Genomic DNA, 17302 nt, shown 5'->3' on the forward strand with positions numbered 1-17302 from the left:
TGTGGTGATTATGGTATAACAGCATTGAACAATGTTACACCTGCAGGGATTTTAGAACCCTTTGACATTTTAGAACCCCTGTAGATTGTAATGACAATCTACAAACTGATACTAACAGATACTTGCAGGATTTTTAGACTTTACATACCTTATTTCTCTTTTCCTCCTCATTCTTCTCAAGGTGGCCATTGTTACTAGGGGCAGAATAATCCATCTCCCTATATTTCCTGGAACTCTGGCACATGTGACCAGGACATGTGACCATGCACATCATCTCAAGGGGAAAAATGCCTTTCCCTGAGACCTTGCGAAATTAGGCAGTTTATAGATACAATTCAGTTCTAGATTTCAGGAAATATTACCGTCACCTTAGATCCCTTTGAAACCTTGCTAATGAGTTCTCCCTAAAAAACTCTCGTCACTATATCTGAAATAACTATGCAGAGATGTCTGTACCTTACATAAACAGAAACAAGGTTTTTAAAACATTAACACAAGCCGCTGAGAATATTTAGATTAAACTGATCACATGACAAATTAAATTGATAAACAGCGTTCGGTTGTGGTTGACCTGTATGGGAGTTCACTGGTGTACACCCTTCGGCCTCCTTCACACATATGAATAGATCAAGATAGCCGATTCTTGTGGCTGGAATGTGCAGATAAATCTGAACAGTGGCGGAGAGCTGCAGTGCCCGTCATTGCTTTGTACAGGCTTCCCGGCTGCAGCGAGCCACTGTCTGAACCTATTGGACATCTGATTGAGGACTTGGTCCCCTACCGGGATATTGAGTGGTGCGGTCTGTCTCAGTCTGGTTCTCTAATGAATAGTATCCAGCTAGAGACAGGCCCCGCCTCCCCAGTTCACAACTGCTGATAACGGACGGTTCAAATCAAAAAATTGTTGTAAAATCTTAAATATAGGTGAGTCGTGGTTTGCAGAGTCAGCCCCTGGCTTCATATGTGTCTAGATACTCCAACAGCGAGATCCCCCAGCCATAATTCCCGGCTCTGTTCCCGCCCATTTAGGAGTTTTAGGTGTCCCTGTTCACCTGTGTGTGTTTCTCCTCCTGTTATATATCCATAATAAATATAAAAGTCCATCAGGGATGGTGGGAGCCCCGTATAATGCGCACAGCAGACGTGTAGACCCAGAAACTCAGCACAGAGATCTCACCAATAGAGTCCCGGAGAGATAGAAGAGACTGTCAGGTATTTTAACTCTCTGGCAACTACAAAACACTGAGATATCAGTTTTGGAGGGACTGAACCTTTAAAAAGAACTGAACTCTGGAAGTTGTGGCCCAAAAAAAAAGTCAGGTAGAGGCCAAAGGACTAGCACAGAGTATCGCCTGTGGACTCCCTGCAGCTGATCTTTTCCTCATAACCAACTATGCCTTCTTATCTCCGTTTAGAGGCAGCCACCTTGGTAGAGGCAGGGCTTTCCGTTCCTCCAGCAAGGAGAACAGCGAGCAGCACAGTAGTGACATCGCTAAATCTCACTCCAAATCTCCTGAGAATAGCAGTGCCTTAGATCTCACACTGCAGATATACAGCTATGAGGAAAGCCTAGTTACTATCGCATACCAGGAAGTGCACTGCTATTTTTAAGGAGGAATTCTGTACAAAAGGTACATTTTATGGCTACTCCTTAGGCACAATTAACACTTCTAAACTGTCCCTATAACACAACAAATCTTCACTTCTTGTGTTCAGTTTCACTTTACCACTCCACCAAATATTCCCTGATCAATGAGACATTCACTCACCTCATACGTCTGAGCCAAGTACATTCCCACCACATTCCCCAAGGCAAACCCCACCTGGAAGGAGGAAGAAAAAGAGACATCGTCAGTGATAAATACATCAGATGTCTGACAAGAGTTCCACACCGCACCCGGAATTCTGTACTGATATTGTGAAAAAGAGGTTTCCATTCTTTTAAAGGTAGTGATAACTACACTGTAACCAACTTATTATATTTGTAATGTGCTCATTATTTTTTAATTGAGTGAGGAAGGATTGAGCGCCTGTCAATGGCTTTTATGCCGTCTGTGCCCTGCTGTCCAGCGATAAAAGCTCCCCAGCATTTCTTGCGTGGGTGAGGGAAAATATCCCCAATGGGGTCAAACCTGATGGAAATGTGAAGGTGTATGTATAGGGAATTCATTTCCTGTTGTCTGTGTCCTGTTGAGGAAATTTTCCTTCACTTCCTGTACCACAGATGAAGCAGGAAGTTAGTGAAAGTCTCAGCAAAGTGATACAAATCCCTCTCTAAGGGCTCATGCAGAGCAAATACAGTTGTACTTTCCTACAGCATAAAATATGCCTGCATTTGTGTCGACCAGGAGCTGAAACGTCTGCAGTTTTCGGTCCATAGAAATTTATAGCAATGGAGGGATGCACCGATACTAGTACCCAAATGCTCCGATGCCTAGCACGATACCTGAGCTACCAGTATCAGGAAGCCGGGCAGCGAGTCATTACACGCTGCCCGGCTCTCCGATTGGCCCAGGAAACCGGCTCTATGGTTCCTTGTCACTCGGTGACCAGGGAGCATGGAGCTGGCTTGTCGGCCAATCAGGAAACCAGGCAGCTTGTAATCGCTTTTTGCCCAGCTTCCTGATTGGCCAGCTTCTCGACCAATCAGGATGATGGTCAACGAGTCATTACGCAGTGCCCGGGTTCCTGATTAGCCAGAAAGCCGGCTCCATGCTTCCTTGTCACTTTGTGACGAGAGAGCATGGAGACGGTTTCCATGCTATCAGGAAGCCGGGTGGCAAGTCATTACACGCCGCCTGGCTTCCTTAATGGGACTTCCGGTATCGGTATTAGCGAGTACCGAAAAAATATATTGGAACTCGATAACGAAAAAGCGGTATCGGTGTATCCCTAATAGTAATCGCATAGGTGTGAATTGGCCCACAGACAGTTACAAATGGAATAAGTGTCACCATGAAATATTTCCCCTCATCCCTATAACAATGGTTCCCATGGTAATCAGGGAGGGTGACTCTCCCCAGCAGAGACACAGACAACTCTCACAGGGGTTCTTACTCTTCCCTAATCCGTCCAAAAACATAAACGGAAAATGTATAAACGGAAATGCAGCAAAAAAAAGGATAAAAATTAATAGCCCATTTAACAAAATCAGCTTTTGCCGCAATATTCATCTTCACCCCCCCTTGAGATGTCATCAGTCTGACTGCCAGCATCATTTAACCACCTTCCTCTGAGCTCAGGTCATCCAGACCCACCCCCAGCATGTGATTCAGCAGTGAAAGGAGAAGCAGCACAGCAATGAACTCATCTCTCTGCTCTCTCCTATCAGCAAGCTTGTTCTTAGTACATTAAGTGATTGGCTTCTTTTCATATTCCAGCCCTGCTGTACAAGGACTGCATTTGGCTGACACCAGGACAGATTCTGGTACTTGCACTGCTTGCATATAAAAAAATAATAATTTAATTATGTTTTTATATATAGAGAGGTGCATTCATTTGTGTCTATTATATCTGCCCGAAGCTCAGCTTTAAGCGTTCCCCACAACTGACTTTAACGGCACAGTTTTCATCGGCACAGTCATCCGTCAGGGAAGCGACAATTAATGGGCCAGGCGACATGATGCTCAGACAATTCTTGTCTATGAACAAGCGGGGGCACGCTGGAGTCTGACATAAGTTCTGATACTTCCCCAAGCAATCCAAAATTTTATGCAGATCAATACATGACATAAAAGAGGAACATTTGTAGAGGGACAGGAGGGATCCGAGACCAGGCAAGCGGACCGCAGAGATTTGTATACAGACACATATACATTGCTATGGGATCCCTGTCTGAGCTGCCACCCCCAACTCTGGCACTTTTCAACCCAGCAGGAAAGGGTTAAGTGTCCTTCTTTGCCTCCAATAACTCACCAAAAACTGTAACATGTTGCTCCACCGCTCTGCACAAGACTCAACTGCTATGTCAGGGTACAAACGTCCTATTTCCGCAGGAAGCTCCCTAGCCGCCATTTTTATATGGGGCAATGCTGTGGCCGGTGGTGCGATGGCGGCATCTACTGGCCAATAGTGAGAATGCAGTAAATATTTAGCTGAATGCAGGAAACCAGCAGAGGTGGTAGAAGGAGCTAACAGTCATTAAGGTTTGGACAGGATTCTGGCTTCTTATGTATCTACAGGTGAAACTCGAATAATTAGAATATCGTTCAAAAGTTCATTTATTTCACCAATGCAACTTAAAAGGTGAAACTAATATATGAGATAGACTCATTACATGCAAAGCAAGATAGTTCAAGCCGTGATTTGTCATAATTGTGATGATTATGGCTTACAGCTCATGAAAACCCCAAATCCACAATCTCAGAAAATTAGAATATTACATGCAATCAATAAAACAAGGATTGTACATAGAACAATATCGGACCTCTGAAAAGTATAAGCATGCATATGTACTCAGTACTTGGTTTGGGCCCCTTTTGCAGCAATTACTGCCTCAATGCGGCGTGGCATGGAAGCTATCAGCCTGTGGCACTGCTGAGGTGTTATGGAAGACCAGGATGCTTCAATAGCGGCCTTCAGCTCTTCTGCATTGTTCGGTCTCATGTCTCTCATCTTTCTCTTGGCAATGCCCCATAGATTCTCTATGGGGTTCAGGTCAGGCGAGTTTGCTGGCCAATCAAGCACAGTAATCCCACAGTCATTGAACCAGGTTTGGTGCTTTTGGCAGTGTGGGCAGGTGCCAAGTCCTGCTGGAAAATGAAGTCAGCATCCCCATAGAGCTCGTCTGCGGAAGGAAGCATGAAGTGCTCCAAAATCTCCTGGTAGACGGCTGCGTTGACCCTGGACTTAATGAAGCACAGTGGACCAACACCAGCAGATGACATGGCTCCCCAAATCAACACAGACTGTGGAAACTTCACACTGGACTTCAAGCATCTTGCAGTGTGTGCCTCTCCATTCTTCCTCCATACTCTGGGTCCTTGGTTTCCAAATGAGATGCAAAATTTGCTCTCATCAGAAAAGAGGACATTGGACCACTGAGCAACAGACCAGACAGAGTCCCCGAGAGGTAGAAGAGAATGTCAGGTAATATAAAATGAAAGGAGAACTATGAGGTCAGGGCTTTTCCCCATAGTTCTCCTAAGGGTAACGGGAGGACACAAACTAGCGTCCTCCCGTCACCCTAAGCTCAGTCGCGGTATACTGAGGCGCCGCAGACAGGACGGATCCCGACATTACTGTCGAGATCCACCCAGCTGCGGGATTGTCAGCTGGCTCTGCCTATTTAGAGGCAGAGCCAGCTGTGCCGCCCCTCCTCCATCTATTCCGATAGTCAGCGCGGATCAGACAGGGAAGGGGGGGGGATCCCTGCAGGGAGCCGTGAGTGACAGTCACCGTTCTCTGCAGGGATAGACCGAGAAGTGAGCGAGCGACGCTATGTGCTCGCTCACTTCACGATCTATTTAGCCAACCTGTGACAGTTTCATTGTCACAGGTCGGCTAGAACTATGAGGCTGAGTGATTTTTCACTCGCCGCATAGTACTCCTTTAAAGTCAAAAGGTTTTTAAGCTATTTCAAATGCTGATTAAATCACTTACGATGGATGCTGCTCCTTGATGTTTAAAAGTGTTACTTTCCTGCAGAATCATCTGGTTCCCGTGAGCACTGGCCCCGATATCCTGTTTTAAGGTGGCTCCTTTCCCATGCATGGTCCTGTGGAGCCACCCTTGTGTGTGCTAGTAAGCTGTGTGTGTCTCCAAAAAAAAAGATAGAGAAGGTAAACCATGGTATGTCTAAAAGGCATTAACACGCTTTCATATTTTAACAGGATATTGTTGCAGAGTTTGCAGAGATGCAATTGAAAACTGGATTGGTAAAATCCCCAAGATTCTATCAAAAGAAATTGCAGTTGCCGAGCATTTTTTTGTGAAAATCCATTCCTGGATTGTGTTGGGATCCTCAGATTTCCTTTTTTTGGTTTTGACTTCCAGCCTGATAAAATGCACCAATTTCTCCAAAGATTTACTTTTTCTTCACCTTTTGCTCTTAGGAGACAAAGATCACACAATTATTGACCCATTATCAGGAGAACATATCTGCTGATATTCCAGATTACTTTGCATTATTCTGTCATTGAGTAAACTCATCACACACCAGGGAAATACAAAATAAACACATGGTGACAATATTTACAGTGTCGTGCCGACTGTGCTGGGTGAGGCATCCCCCAGCCCGGTAAAGCTCCGCCACGTCCCACCAAAGCCCCACCCCCAGCTCAGTAATCAAGCTGTATGGGGAGGAGCCTTCCTGTCCCTCGCTTGCTAGTTACTGCTGAGGCATCAAGATCGATGGCCTCAGTGGGTTGTTTTTTTTTTATTGGGCACTTTGGACCAATAGCGCTTTGCCATTGGTCCAAGCCATCCACACAGCTAATGCCTCTAACACAGAGTAGAGGCTGTGACAGCTCTTGCCTCACCAAGTTAGGTTACGCAAGAAGTGGGGAAGCCCGCTTTTTCAGACTTAAAGCCGACACCTTTTTATTTCATAATACTAGTTGAGGCTCTGCCTCACCTTCCTCCCCTTCTGACCGCACGTCCCTGAATATTTCTAAGCAGAAGCATGAGAAAAAAGTTTGCACTTGGCTATGGTCCCTTCGACCTCTCAGATTGTTCTAAGGGTCCTTTATGATAGACAGCTTTATGGATGTTGTCATGTTTGAATTGACCAGATTTCCGACAAGTTTACCTGAAAGTGATATTAAAGTCAACGTTTTTAAGCTATTTCAAATGCTGATGAAATCACTTACAATGGATGCTGCTCTTTGACGTTTAAAAGTTTTAGCTTCCTGTAGAATCCACAGGTTATTATTATCATATGGGATTTATATAGCGCCAACAGTTTGCACAGCGCTTTACAATATAAAGGAAGATATTACAATCACAATACAATTCAGGACAAGATTGTAAGGAGGGCCCTGCCCGTGAGGGCTTACAATCTATTTCCCTTAGCACTGGCCCTGATTTCCTGTTTTAGGGTGGCTCCTTTACTTTACAGGGTCCTATGGAGCCACCCGCATGTGTGTGCTAGTAAGCTGCGTGCGTCTCCACAAACACCCGGGTATGGCAAGGCAAACCAATAGATCCCCGCTCCCCTCTCCAAGCTAGTAGATGGACAGTTGCTGTAGTCTGTGCTGTCCCTTACGATCTTGTACGGAACAGGAAGTTCAGGGAAGAAGCGGATATAGTTGAAGCCAGGTGTTTGCAAACATGAATACTGTAAGTGCTTGAGCAGAAATGTAAGGAAATACAGTGCTGGGCAATGTACATTGGTTTGATCTGGATTCAATATTTAAAAAAAAGTTTGAGAGTTTGATACTACTTTAGCGTGAACTTGTTTGTAACCACCTTCCCTTAACTCCCCTCCACCAGCAGAAGAAGCCCTGTGTAAATTGGCCCTCTTGGGGTTAACACAAAGGGAATGATTCCCCATCCCCCCTGCAATTCCCTGCTCAAGTTTACTTAACAGCAGAAACTTATTTTAACTCTAGTTTGATTTTAGCTACACTTTATTGCCATACGTTTGCCAACACCTGACCATCACACCTACATGAGCTGGTTGGACATCCCATTCAATAATCATGGGCATTAATATGGCGTTGACGTCACTTTGTGGCTAGAACAGACTTCACACTTGTGGTAAGGCTTTCCACAAGATTCTGGGTGTATCTGATATTTGTGTCCATTCAGACAGGAAAAAAAAAGTGTGCAGTCCACACTAAACTGATCACACTATGTCTTTAGTAAGCTGACTTTGTAGTAAGCACAGTAGCACAGTCATGCTGGAACAGGAAAAAAAAAAGATGTTTCTCCTTACCACAAAATCTATTTCTTCAAATCCATTGAGGGACACAGGAAATCATAAAGAGTCAGGTTATAGAGCCACCTTCAGGAGGTTGGGACACTGGCAAACAGAAATGCTGAAAAGGCAGCTCCTGTATAACCCTTCTGCTGTTCAACATGCCTCTGTTTGACGAGAAAGGAAAGAGTAGTAGGACTTGAGTGACTTAATGGTCTCGAAGAAAAAGATTTTAGGGTAAGTACAAAAGTTTTCTCCATCGTCCATTGAGGGACACAGAAATTCACCAACAGGATGTTCAAAAGCAGTCCAGCTGAAGGTTGGGCAAAAGCTATTGAAGGATCTGAAATGAAGCCATCTGCACAAGGGCAACCAGAAAGACCAAATCCCATGCAGGACAGGAACATTTACTAACACAACCAAGGGAAGGCTACAGAGAATCAACCTGATGCTCAGACCAGGACAGGAGAGATCACCATCAAGGGGGAATGTTCCATTCAAAGGAACACTAAGCCTGCAGCAGCTGTGAGCAAAAACAACCACACTTACAGGTGGAGGAAGTTGGAGATGGGAAACTGAGGAGGAAGAAGGGAACAAAACTACAGTTTGTAGCCCTGGGATACCTCCTCCTGCACCTAAGCTTCTTAGGTTCAAGCTGTCCATGGAGATGCAAAGGTTAACAAACATCCCCTCAACTCTGGAAAGTGGGGGTGCACCTTCATGCGGAGGCAGGTTTGGCTGAGGATTTGTCAATTGACATTGCATTACTATGTCCCTGATTTTGTGTACCTGTTAGGCCCCTTTCACACGGGCATTACAATCAGATCCACCTGAAAGTTTTCCAAGCTGACCTGATCGGATGCCCAGTGCTAGTCTAAGGGCAGCGATCTGTTTACACCCAGCTACCCCAAAGTTTGACCAAGTCTGGAAAAATCATGCCGGATTTGGGGTGATCTGAAGTAAACGGACACATGTCCTGTTTACATCCGTTACCCCAAAGACTGGAATGGGATCCGGAAATTTCATTTTTTCCCCTCCATCGCAAGATGGAGGAAAAACTGGACAGACACGGATGTCACAACAATGACATCCGCTCCGTACTGCTCTGATCAGTATGGGAACTGTGCACGGCTCCCCTCCGGATCAGCCTGTGTGAAAGGGGCCTTAAGAATGGGTGCAGCTGACACCGAAACTCAATCCTTTGACCATATAGTGTACAAAAAATCCCTAATCAGTAATCATTTACTGATTATATGTGATGATACTTAGGGTTAGGTTTAAACCTAGTAATATTAAATATATCTAGCTTAAGGCAAATGCAGTCTTTCATTTAGTTGTAAGTGACCCTACCCTGCCCCCAGCATTCACCCGAAAGTCCTAAAACTGACTTTCAATATCAACTCAATTTCATAACTTGGAATTGGAGAGTGATATTGTAAAATTAAGTACACAAATAGCTGTGTCTCGTCGAGACAGACATACCAAAATAAATAGCTTATGATGCTCAGGGGCTGGAGAGGCGACATTTGTCCTTCTGGCCCAACCATCATTTATATCTACGGCAAGTTTGGTCTCAATTTAAAGCTATCTTCATGACGCATCATAATTTAGGGGTTGTCAGACAGTTTTGGATATGAATACTCAATTATCCTCTTAGTTATGAATGTAACCGTTTGGGAGGAGCAGAGGGGGACATCGGAAAGGCTCATCCCTCCTGCTCCCTTTCCCCCCTAGAGGGCTGACAAAAAGAAGCGGCACAGGCAGCTAGAAGGCTCTTGTTTGTAACATCAAGAAAAGGAACTCCTGCAACATCAAGAAGTTCGTAACATCCCAGAAGAATTCTACTTTTATATCTGGATAACATCTGTGCAAGCCTTGCTTGGAAAAGAGCCACTCAAACCCCTTTTGCTTATTGAACTCTGGACTTTGTCAGAATTAAAAACCAGGACTGTTAAGTATTCTCTTTTTGTTCTACATATATATTTTGTCTCTTTATTAATATATTTTTCTGTATATTTTCCTGCACCATTTCTTTTATTAAAAGGACGATCTTAAAAATCATTAAGCTTATCTCTACACTCTAAATAGGAACTTAAAGTATCCTTGCCTCTGTGAAGAGGGCTACTGTATAGTGAGACCTGTCATATTCCTGTCTGAGAGGACAGTGGTATCCTAGGCTTTAAGGTTTTTGAAGGGTCACAGTATTTGCTGGGATCGGTGCGTGCTTCCGTTAATGTACGTGGTGGCAGCAAACGCTTGAGAGCCATAGTCACTAGGGTTAATTGACTCCGCAGTTAACCCTTTACGTACCAGTCTGCTGGCCTGTTGTCTCATGAGCTGAGAAATCTCTGTGCAGGGTGAGGCTATCAGTGGTATCGCCATGTCCTTGTGACGGCTTGCTCAGTTCAGCACTACGTATAGTCTTGTGTGATTGATGTACAGCGGGTTCAGGCCGAGTGTACGTCAGTATGCTTTGCAAATTGTATTCAAAAGGATCAGCACAAGGAACAACCGCATTGAAATGTAATTTTTTATTCAGCTTGTAGTGGCAGTAAAAAAATGTCACATTCAATTTATTTCCGTACAGTTGGATACCCAAAAAAGTGGAAAAAAGTCTGTCCATAATTTAGAAAGTAGAAAATAACTCTAGCACATTCTGGTGAGGGTCATTTCAGATCATGCTCTGGGGAATCGCAGAAGGCCCCTTATCCTCCTGACCAGCGCCTGGATGAAACTGTGCCGAGACCGCACTTTGCAATAGACACTCTCGATATCCAGCAGACGCTTTTGCAAAGATTCCCCGAAAATGTTAGCGCCGTCTCTCTGTAGCTGAACAGGGAAGAAAAACAGATTAGTATGGGCAACTTTATATAGCTTCAGATATTTAAATCTACTGCTGTTGGCCTGTCACCAATTTCTATGACCTAGCACTCAGAAAATTAGTCTCACAATATTGATGCAAAATGTCATCTTAATCACATTTTTTGGCAGTATCTGCATCTCTAACAATAATCCATTAAAAATTACGGAAGCTGAGGGACCTGCTAAAATTCCTGATCTCTGAAGCCAGACACCCAGAATAGTTTGGTTGCTTTAAAACCATCTTGGGCACAAAGGAAAAAAATATAGGGTTTGCAGGGCAGCCTAAAAAGAAAGTTCTGGCGTAGCTGCTGTACTCAGCAGACTCCTTGCTCCGGCTCCCAACCAATAAATCTCCTCTGGGCTGAATGACACCCAGTGTCATTCAGTCCGCTTCTTGTACGCCTAATGTGTCAAGGCCCTGGACTTGCAGGAAGAATGTTGCACAAAACAGAGCACCATCACTTAGTGACACCACTTAGGATCTGCCCTTTGCGGTAGGAAAAAGGCACAGATAACCTGTGACTGAAAACAAAAAGTAATGGGTATATTTTAATTACCAATGTGGAGCTGCACCGAGTGGAGGGATAGGGCCTATGTAGACCGAAATAGTGGGCTGCCATTGCTGAAAATGGGTGTCAGCATGCCTTTTCATTTCTTGGTCAGCGTCTTCTTAAGTATTGTTCCCAAAGTGTCATCATGAGAAGGGAACAGGCATTCTTAAAAGGAGAGTTCAGCAATGGCGGCCCCCATTATTTTCTCACGTCAGGTACCCTTTAACAAGCTAGTGTCTGCAATGAGGATATTCACATTATTAGGTAGGGTAAAGGTCCACTTTAACAATACATTTTTAAAGTTTACTTTTTAATTTTTGTTCATTGGTCAGTCCAAGAAAAAAAAAAAAAGACTGTCCAAATGATTTAGGTACAGAAAGCATATTACAGTCACATTTAGGCCCCATTCACACTGCGCGATGCGTTTGTCGCGCGATTTGCATTTTGCGCGATATCGTGCAAATGCTTGCATTGAATCGCGGCAAAATCCGCTCCAAAAAGGGTCCTGCTGTAGCGACGCACGATCCGCGACAGCAGGACCCTTTGCCCCATTGCCAAGCATTGGAGAGTGATATCGCGCGGTAAATAGCCGCGATATCGCGGGAATTACCGCGCAATAAATCGCTCAGTGTGAACGGGGCCTAACAGGTACTGCTAAATTTATGTCTGGTCTGGTTCGGTTCAATCACCTTTTGGTCATGAATGGGTTAAACCCACAGCCATAAAAGATACAATAAACGATATTTTTAATTTCCCGATCTCTTATAACGCAGGAATTATGCTCACCAAATCAATGTCTTGTTGGGTGATCTTGCTTTGTAACCTGAAGTCTATGTTTGAGTCGTTCAATGTATCTGTGGAGACAACAAAACAATGTACCAGAGCTGCAATTGTCTCGTAGCTACATGAAAAATAGTTTCACACAAGAACAAAATAATGTCCTTGCGTCTCTTGCACAGGACTCTGAGAAACATTACTCACTTTGGAGCCTTTTAGAGCCGAAAGATGTGTTGGCGAACACTAAATCCGGGCTGTCGTTTGGGGTGTACTGGAGCAAGTAGTACTCTAGGTGGCGCCATAGTATAAAGAGACATGTTTCTATGATATCTAATTTCGTGGCCAATCAAGGAAAATAGGTGGAGCCAAGTTTACTTTATGAAAAAGAAGATTAAATTGGTTATCCACATTAGCAATACTGACCCTTCATCAGCCAAAGCTGGACAGCTGTTAACATCTGCCAAATTATGTTCTTGTTTAACAAAAGCAAACTTAGAGTGGACCTAGGACAAGATATATTTTTCATGTGAAAGGGTTCCTATCACTAACTCAAACAATTGCAGGTAAAAGCATAAAATAGTCAGGTATTTAAAATGCTTACTTGCAGTGTTTTTCCTTTGCATAAATAATAGGATTTTGTTGTTACCGCAAAACCCATCTTTTGGAGAACGTCGAGGAACACAACTCTGAAGAATTCTGAGGCTTATGCTGCTGCCTCAAGGAGAAATGGACAGTAGGCAAAAAAATTAGAGGCCTGCTACATTCAGGACATAACTCTTCCCACCTGCTAGTTGTAGCAAGCAATATGAAAGGAAATGAGGGGAAGGAGCTGTGTCCCTCAATGGACTCCCAGAAATGGATTTTACGGTAAGAACAAAATCCTATTTCCTCTATCGTCTATTAAGGGACACAGCTCTAAAGAATTCTAAAATGTTGGGATCAGGGATGCGCAAATCCCATCACCTGACGCCCAGGACATGCAGTTGCTTGTGCCGGGTAGATGGTCTTTTTCTACACCTGAACGGAGTGGCTCAGGCCGAACACAATCTTGACCTCGAAGGAACCTCCCCATATCCCCTTCTGCTGAACAGGTCCGGTGGGGAGAGCTGCGGGCACATCTGCCGCTCCCAGCCATGCATCCATATGGCATTGCGTGTGCGTGCGTGGCCCCTGTGTGCCATATTGTGGTAGCGGCCCAGCTGCGCTCTCTAAAGTGTTCATTTAGACAGGTGTACATGTCTGTAAAAAGAACCGATCCTGAGTGCGACAGGTGCTGTGAGTAATTGTGCACAGAGACCCGTTCTTCCCCATGGAAGGATACGGCTGCACACAATTACAAACTGTCATACACACACCCAAAACTACACATGCGTGTCAAAGTAGTCCAAGTGTGGACACCCGGACCCACACGGATGTGCAGGTTTGAGTGTGTGTGGAGACGTGTCAAGGTAAGAGACCGCTCTCAAAGTAAAAGACTATCTAAGTATTCGATAATCAGAATGCCCTTGCGACCAAAAAAATTCTAGAACCAGAGCAAGAACTTTTGTAAAAACCACAAACTTATAATGAAAGTTGTCTGCCACAAAACAAAGGAAACTCTGTTGAGCTGGGAATACAGAAATGTGTAACACATGTGTAAACACATCCTTTACGTCTATGGGAACCAAAAAAATCTCCTTGACTAAGAGAGACGACAACCGACCGAATGGATCCCACCTGGAATTTCTACAAATGTATTTAGTGCTTTCAGAATCGGACGAAGTCTTCTGTTCAGAACTGTTGGAAATCTACCTGCACCTGTGCAGCAGATAAAAACAAGTGTGTCATCAAATCCAAGTCCCGGCCTCTTAAAGAGACTCCATAGCCCTGTTCTTGACATAATAGGAGTCCCCAGGAAATAAAGTCCTAACCATTAAATGTTAAAAACAGGACCACATCAGGACAAAGCATGAGTACTGAGACCAGAAACGATCTGCTTCATGACAACTAGAGAAACTTCCAGGATTTAACTTGTCCGGTATGAACCTCTCAGTTCTGTCAGCTAGCTAGAGAGACTCTGAGGATTTCATAATATCCGGTATGAGTCAACTAGCAGCTCTTGGCAGAAGAATCTTCAATGAAGAAAAAAAAATAAACTAAAATAAACCAGAAGAGAAATAAATCCAATCTCCTAAGGACACCAAGTGAAACCGACTGGTGGGAGGTGGGAGGGGTTATGTCCTTAAAAAGTGACAGGTTTTTAAATTTTTTTACTTAGTGTCCATTTCTCCTGGATGCAGCAGCATAACCCTACATCTCAGAATTCTTCAAAGCTGTGTCCCTCAATGGAAAAAAATGTTTTTAATCACTTGCAATGTGTCTCTGAACTTGGTAGAAAGTTTGAATGCTCCAGGAAAAGTCAATTCCCTAGCACAGCCCCCTTCCTCCTTGCATGTTACATACCTCTCCTCTTCTGGGAGTGTCTAATTACTACATGCGCTGGCCCAGCTCCTCCCTTTACCTCCCTGCATAAACTTGTATGTAGTTGCCTAGGGAGAAGCAAAGGGACAGCTCTGAGTGTGCTGGGGCTGCTGTCGTTACATCCAAGTTGGTGGAGCACAGAAGCAGTCTCTGGGCTTTTGAAAAGGGTTGCACAGATACCAAGTACAGTACTCGGTACAAGTACGAGCACAAGTACCGATACTTTTGAGCTCCAAGACTAGGCTAGAGAAAAATTCAAAAATTAGGAGGCAGCTGTCATTTGTGAGGAGCACACTGAGCTCCTGGGATTTGTACATCTCAGTTTTAATGTACGATTATGTTTTTATAAATATAAAGTGATGCACAGATACCAGTTTTGTGAGTACGAGTACTGGTACTTGCCGAGTACTTACAAGTACGAGTACTGATACATTTTTGTTTATTGTCATGTGACAGTGTTTCTAAAACAATACAGACTAATGATTTCAGGACAGTGATGGAGTGCCAGAGCCAGGTCCCAGATGCAACCGCTGCAACCCTGGTAGTTCTCATGAAAATGCCAAGTATCGGCACTGGTATTTGAAAAGTATCTGTGCACAACTACTTTGAATGTGTACACATTTGATAACATGCATAAAATATAGTAAAAGTACATATAAAATTGTATCAAATTGTTAAACAAAATCCACTTAATAATGTCCTGGCACAAATCACAAATGTGTAATGCTTTCAGGCATGCGCTGCCATTCACAAAGATCAAAATGTCCTCCCCCCTCCATATGACAAAAGCAAAGAACACTGAAATATTAGTGAAAGGATACAGCAGCAGACTGATAAAAGTTTGGCTTTGCTGTTGATGAGTTTCACCAATCTCCTCCGTGCCAGAGCATACTTCTGTGTGCTGGAGATTTTATCTACCCCAAAAGGCATCTCAAACTGGGACAACTAAGGACAGAAAAAATGTAACTGATTAAAGAACACCTTCCGACAAACGTCAGAACAGAACATTTTGATTCAGACAGATACCTCTTTGATTTCATCGGGTGGAAGCTGCTCCACGTTCTGTAACTTGCTCATGCTCTGCCGATGGAGCTCGTAGTAGGTGAAAAAGTCGCTAGAGCATTGTTTAAGGAGAGAAAAGACGATGCCAAGACTGGGGAGCTTCCAGGAGGAGAAAATGGCTGTCTGGGAGTCTGTCAACAAATGATAAAGATTTTATTAGCCACTTGAATCCACTTCCTGTAAAACTCATCCTAGAATAGTGTTAAATGGACATAGAGTTACACTCGCCATATACTGTACATACTTCAGCCAGTTCTTAATGAAGAGGGTGAAATTCGCACAGTGGGCAGCCCTGCCAGCACCCTTCCATCTGGCATCCTTCGACTGAGCCGCAAGGAAAGTCTTAGGGCGAACAGTACGGTAGCCAAACATGTGCTGTCACCGTTTGATTATTCTGACAGCGGCAAACTCGCCGCTATTAGAATACAAAAGGACAAAAGTGGGAGATTCGTCTATCCACGCTGCTTAGCATACATGAAGGAATCTGTTGTATTTTTTTTTGCTCAGCCTGCAGGCGGAACTAAAAAAAAATATAACAGTGTATGGCCAGCTCTACAAATACATATTATTATACCGGCTTTATATAGCGCCAACAGTTTGCGCAGCGCTTTACAATATAGGGAAGACATTACAATCACAATACAAATCAAGACAAGATGGTAAGGAGGGCCCTGCCCATGAGGGCTTACAATCTAAAAGGGAGGGGAAGTGATACATGAGGAGGGAGCTGTGTGGGGATGAATTGTTTGAGAACATGATGGTTGAGCGGTTAGGTTGAGGTGGGATAGACTTCCCTGAAGAGAGGAGTCTTTAAGGATCGCCTAAAGGCAGTCAAGGTGGGCGACAGACGGGTTGGGGTAAAGAGTTCCAGAGTATCCGAGAGACTCTAGGGAAGTCCTGAAGGCGAGCATGGGAGGAGTTGACAAGGGAGCTGGAAAGCAGGAGGTCGTGGGATAAGCAGAGCCGACGGTTAGGGTGATACTTTGGAGACCAGGTTTGAGATATAGCCGGGGGCGGAGTTGTGGATGGCTTTGTAAGCGATTGTTAATATTTTGAATTTTATCCTTTGGGCGAGTGGAAGCCAGTGCAGGGATCGGCACAGGGGGGTTGCAGACACTTGGTGGTTGGTAAGGTGAATGAGTCTGGCAGCTGCATTCATGATAGACTGAAGGGGGGATAGCCTGTGTAGTGGAAGGCCAAAGAGGAGGGAGTTGCAGCAACAACTTCATGGGCAACTTTTTAACCTCTTGCCGTCCGCCCGTAGTAAAAAAACGGATGGACGGCACTGCAGCATCTGCGGGTTGCCGTCTCCAGACGGCAAACAACAGTTTTTTTTCTCTTTTGGTAGAAGCCATATCAATAAAATATATCAATATATTCCCAATATGTGACAGTCCCAACCCCTGTGACTGCCACTTTTGCTGGACAGTTTGACCTGTCACAAAAAAAAGAAGAGGTGTAAATAAGAAATCCACCAACAAGATAAGAAGATGATAAAAACATTGTCACACTAGGAAAAAACAAAAGCTGTTGGCCAATACATGAGAGAAGGTAGCCAACTGGTTCATTGCACAGGACAAGGGCAGCCATTTTAGATGTCTGACCAAAATTTAGAACAATGCTTCCGCGAAAATGTAAGAAAATGAACTTTGCGAAATCAGTGGCCGTTTTGGAAGCATGTTTAGTACTTGATAAAATGTAGTTGTCAATTATCAATATGAACGTTTCGATG

At 44.0% G+C, this 17302-nt stretch overlaps 2 protein-coding genes across 3 annotated transcripts in view; both read right to left on the bottom strand.

Moving 5' to 3' along the window:
- The window catches only part of CUNH7orf73 (chromosome unknown C7orf73 homolog), a 4975-nt gene extending 980 nt beyond the window's left edge, over nucleotides 1-3995 (bottom strand). The window contains exons 1-2 of the mRNA XM_018558559.1: nucleotides 3916-3995; nucleotides 1770-1823 (exon numbers count right to left, since the gene is read on the bottom strand). Coding sequence (XP_018414061.1) covers nucleotides 1770-1823; nucleotides 3916-3930 — 69 coding nt within the window. The 5' untranslated portion in view covers nucleotides 3931-3995. The remainder of the gene's footprint in view (nucleotides 1-1769; nucleotides 1824-3915) is intronic.
- Nucleotides 3996-10395: 6400 nt separating this feature from the next.
- The window catches only part of NUP205 (nucleoporin 205), a 53633-nt gene continuing 46726 nt past the window's right edge, over nucleotides 10396-17302 (bottom strand). For both annotated transcript variants that reach the window (XM_018558570.1, XM_018558569.1), the window contains exons 39-43: nucleotides 15535-15701; nucleotides 15330-15453; nucleotides 12253-12378; nucleotides 12058-12125; nucleotides 10396-10687 (exon numbers count right to left, since the gene is read on the bottom strand). In XM_018558570.1, coding sequence (XP_018414072.1) covers nucleotides 10535-10687; nucleotides 12058-12125; nucleotides 12253-12378; nucleotides 15330-15453; nucleotides 15535-15701 — 638 coding nt within the window. In that variant the 3' untranslated portion in view covers nucleotides 10396-10534. The remainder of the gene's footprint in view (nucleotides 10688-12057; nucleotides 12126-12252; nucleotides 12379-15329; nucleotides 15454-15534; nucleotides 15702-17302) is intronic.

This window comes from Nanorana parkeri, unplaced genomic scaffold (assembly GCF_000935625.1).
Source record: "Nanorana parkeri isolate BGI_ZX_2015 unplaced genomic scaffold, ASM93562v1 scaffold346, whole genome shotgun sequence".
Taxonomy (NCBI): domain Eukaryota; kingdom Metazoa; phylum Chordata; class Amphibia; order Anura; family Dicroglossidae; genus Nanorana; species Nanorana parkeri.